This window comes from Dendronephthya gigantea, unplaced genomic scaffold, assembly GCF_004324835.1.
Source record: "Dendronephthya gigantea isolate DGI-Jeju-01 unplaced genomic scaffold, DenGig_1.0 000143F, whole genome shotgun sequence".
Taxonomy (NCBI): domain Eukaryota; kingdom Metazoa; phylum Cnidaria; class Anthozoa; order Malacalcyonacea; family Nephtheidae; genus Dendronephthya; species Dendronephthya gigantea.
This window is the reverse complement of record NW_021163153.1, coordinates 209,780-214,412: the sequence shown is the minus strand read 5'-3', so window position 1 is coordinate 214,412 and position 4,633 is coordinate 209,780. Positions and strand designations below refer to the sequence as shown.

At 38.7% G+C, this 4,633-nt stretch overlaps 1 protein-coding gene across 1 annotated transcript; it reads left to right on the top strand.

The window, feature by feature from the left end:
- Nucleotides 1-746: 746 nt before the first annotated feature.
- Nucleotides 747-1,836, top strand: LOC114536716 (uncharacterized protein K02A2.6-like). The gene has a single exon (XM_028558068.1). The coding sequence runs from the start codon at nt 754-756 to the stop codon at nt 1,834-1,836; it is 1,083 nt and encodes a 360-aa protein (XP_028413869.1). The 5' UTR covers nt 747-753.
- The last annotated feature ends 2,797 nt before the right edge of the window (nt 1,837-4,633 follow it).

The window sequence follows — 4,633 nt, the reverse complement described above, 5'->3', positions numbered from 1 at the left end:
AGCTTGCCTGATGCAAGATGGTCAACCGATTGCGTACGCGTCACGATCACTTACTAGTACCGAACAGCAGTATGCTCAAATTGAAAAAGAGATGCTGTCGATTGTGTTTGGTACTGAGAAATTTGAGCAGTATGTTTATGGACGGCGCGTGAAAGTTGAAACCGATCACAAGCCCATTGAGAGCATCATGAAGAAGAATCTCCTCAGTGCCCCAAAAAGAATACAAAGAATGATGCTTCGGCTGCAGAAATATGATCTAGAGGTGAAGTATAAAAGGGGATCACAGATGTATCTTGCTGATACCTTGAGTCGCGCGTATTTGAAGAGGGATTGTAGACCACAGCAGGTTGAAGAGATTCTGTCAACTGGAAGTACTCTTGAAGAAGATGTAGAATGCATAGATATGATAAGCAACCTTGCAGTGTCCGAAGAGTCTTTAATGATGATCAAGCAAGCCACAGAAGTAGATAGCGATCTGGAGAAGCTGAAGACAATTATCAGACAAGGTTGGCCGGAGACGAAAGAGCAAGTACCACCAGTGCTGAGAGAGTACTTCACCTTCCGCGATGAATTGTCAATCCAGAATGGGTTAATTTTCAAGGGAGAGCGATTAGTTATTCCGTTGGGAGCGAGTCCACAGATGAAAAGAAGAATTCATGCAAGTCATATTGGAGTGCAAGGCTGTTTAAGACGCGCATGAGACAGTGTGTTCTGGCCTGGAATGACTAAAGAACTTACTGACTATATTTTGAGATGTCCAACGTGCAACGCTTATCCACAAGATCAACAGAAAGAGCCTCTGATCTGTCATGTCATGCCATTCCTGAACGGCCATGGGAGAAGGTTGGCTGTGACCTGTTTGAGTACGATGGAAGTGACTTTTTACTGACAGTTGATTACTTTTCCAATTTCTTTGAGTTAGATCAATTGAGAAGCAAAACTTCTGACGAAGTCATAGGAAAACTGAAGTCGCATTTCTCAAGATATGGAGTTCCTGATCAGCTTATCACTGATAATGGACCGCCTTATAATTCAGGAGTATTTTGTGAGTTTGCGAGAGAGTTTGAGTTCGAGCATATCACCAGCTCCCCTGGATATCCGAAGTCGAATGGAAAATCGGAGAATGCGGTACGGACAGCTAAACGGTTAATGAAAAAAGCGAAAGAGAGTGGTAGAGACCTGTATTTGTCTTTACTTGACTGGCGGAATACCCCAAGCGAAGGAATTGGATACTCGCCTGTCCAGCGTTTATTTTGCCGTAGGACGAGGACATTAATGCCAATTGCTAAGAGCTTACTTAAGCCTGGTATTCCGAAAAATCTTGAACGTAAGTTGTTGGAACAGAAAAGCAAGCAAGCTTATTACTATAATAAAGGCACGAAAGAGCTACCTGAATTGAAAGACGGTGATCTCGTTCGTATAAAACCATTAAAGATAGCAGAGAAGCGTAAGCCATGGGTACAAGCGAAAGTGGAAGGGAAAATAGACATTCGTTCCTATCAAGTTCGAACAGAAGATGGCAGAGTTTACAGACGAAATCGACGTCATCTTAAATATTCAAGGGATCAACCAGAGGAAAGTACAGCACCCTTTAATGCCCATCCCCCCGAGAGTGAAACAAGTACTACAAGGAACATTGAGCAACGACCATGTGAGTATCCCGTTATTGTCCAACCCAGTGGTCAACCTGATGAAGAAATTGAGAAAGTTCCAGAAGAACAGCACACGGCTGCGAAAACAACAGAAGTTATTTCAGATGGTCAATTGAGAACGCGAAGTGGAAGAGTTGTTCGAAAACCGTCTCGATATCAAGATTGTTGTAATATTAGGAACTGACCTAACTTACTAGTTTATTTTTATAGTTAGACCATTATATATAGTCTATGGGTTAATCGACATATCCATTGTTTGGACAATTTGTTGAACATATTTCGTTGAACAGTAGTTTATAGTATGTAGTTTATAGTTCCTTATGAAAACTTTGAAATGACACTAAAAAAAACTATTATAGTTTCTTCAGAGAAGGGGGGATGTAATGATATGTAATTATGTTCATGAATAATTGCACATCCGGTTGTGTTGTATATATAAAGGAATGCATTGTAGTTAGTAGGTAAAAATATACAAAGCTGTCTTAGTATAACGAAGTGTTGAGTTATGATAAGAGACGTTATAGTCAAAAGAAATTCATCCTATCGACAGTCTTTAAAGCAACCCATAAATCATGAACGCTTTATGAATTAATTCCTTTCTTGCACTATCTCCTTGACATTGTCCCACAGATTTTAATAGGGTTAAGGTATTTGGACTGTGCAGGCCAATCCATTTCTGTCATTCCCTCTTCCCATGAAACCATTGTTCGGTCATCTTGGAAGTGTGGCAGGTTGCATTACATTACTGAAATATTGCTTGGAATAAGAGAATTATCCAAAATGCCTATGAAGCTCTCTCCTATATTCGCTTCTTCTTTATGAATTTGTATCTAAACAGTTCTTTTTGACCACTAGTGTACAATAAAAGATTGATTGTTACGATTCCTGTTACATACGACCATAGCAACATTTGAGCAGTTCTTTTTGACCGCCAGTGTATTTGCATTCATTTTAGCGACTCAACGACCATTCTGAATTTGGCAACTGTGATTCGGCGATTCAACGATTCAACCTAGGTCTAACCGGAGTTCGACCTCGGTTTGACCTCGGTTTAACCGCGCTTTTTGTTAGGTTATTTCTCTACAGTGCATGTACTGTACATGTCATGCATGACAAACAACAATCTTTTCAAGCCCTCTATAATTATCTTACTGAACTAAATTTCGTAGGCTTCAGAGATTTTAGGTTATAATTGTCGTGTTATTTTGAGTAGTCAGTTTTGTGCATAGCACTCCGTTCAGAAGCGAATTGCAACCAACTGTATTTTTAAGTGCTGATTTTTTCTTGTGGTCGTCTGTGGTTTCTATTGGTCTACTCAACCGAACGGCAACCAACTTTTCCACATGTGTACTTCTCAAATATTTGCAGTCGCAATCGCAATTCGCAATATCTTCAAGGATTACTTTCCTTTTTTTGCGTGAAATTTTTTCCCCACACGTTTCCAGATTACTGAACTAGATCACTTCAATAAACGATGCATGCTGTTGTCCTTGCATGCACCCCGGTTCCGTAAAATGGCAGATGATTTCGCGTTCATTACGACGCTTATTGTGTCCAATTTTTAATGTTGTAATTGTTGTTGAATGCTCCCTCTTATATTTCCTACTTGAATACCTGTCGGTAGTTGATGTGATTTTGTTGCTAGGAAGACCATGCATCTCAAAATCAAGTTTCGCTTCTTTCAGGTATGTTTTCGATGGTTTCCCGAACGCGCGTCTCGACCACAAACCAGTGCATTGAAACACAGTTGAGATTGAAAACATGTTTTAGTGTATAGTAAATTACATGGAGGAAAATTCGGCATACAAAATAAATTCGCGAAGAAAAAGCCTTCAAATGGTCGATCTCAACTCCTTCCGTCGCAGTTGAAAGCCCAGCCTGCTAAGCATGATATAATGTACGCTGATGCTTGCGACTTACCGCGAACTGAAATCACTTAGCACAGAACAGAGCCAGAGAAACAACGGAGCAATAAAAAGTCTTGAAAAAGAAACAATAAGTTCAAAGCTTGCTCGAGCGAAGATATATGTCAGTTTCGTGAAGTAAGTATAAGTTCCGCAAAATTATTTCGAGATTGTGCGTCAATATAAATGAAATAAATGTTGCGTTATTTTTTTCCCAAACAACATGCAAATCCAATCAATATTGCTAGAAATCACGATTTTGATTATGGAAAATTATTCCCTGGGAAAAATGTCACTCTTCCAACTTCCTTAATTGAAGTATAGTTAGTGCAATGATGACGCGATAAACATTGCACTATAAAGCGATAAAGTCGTTTAATAAAAATGTTGAGCGTGCAAACCATGATGGAATTTTATTATTTGCTTCATTTCTGCCTTTCGCACACTGCGTGACATTTTACAGGTTTTACAGTGCATATGTAAATGTGTGAGTCTTATTATTTCATGTGTAGGCTATCAATACTTTGGCGAAATATCAAAAGTTTGAAGATTGCCAAAATATAGCGGGAAAGCGATCGCATCCCAATTTATCATTTTTGAGCAAATTTATCATTTTTGACGGCATTGTATTAGGGTGCCCGTAGATATTTAATATTAACCTTCACGTTACTTGTTATAAAAGTTTGAAGTTTCGATTTTTAAAATATGAACCCTTTAACATATTTAGTTAACAATATATTTGTGTAACCATTTTAACAACATGTTTTCGCCATCGCAATCGTGCTCTTTGTACCCTGTACATGCAAACAGAAATGTTCACGTGCGCACGCGTCCAACCGCACGTGTCACTCAACTGTTCACAACATTACTGCTTAAATCAGTTCTTCTATAAAAAATAAAAATGTGATACTACTCTATTTTATATAGATCGAGAAATGAAGAAAACTGTGCCTACCGTGGTCATTTTGGCACTTTTCGTTGCTTTTGGGGACAGTTAATCGCATTTTGTATTTTGGATTCGATTATTAAAAATTGTAGGTAGATTCATTATAACCGATTTAATCGGGACTCAGTTAA

Bases quoted from the DNA above. Each gene is read 5' to 3' on its own strand.
- LOC114536716 (XM_028558068.1), top strand. From the start codon at position 754: ATGTCCAACGTGCAACGCTTATCCACAAGATCAACAGAAAGAGCCTCT.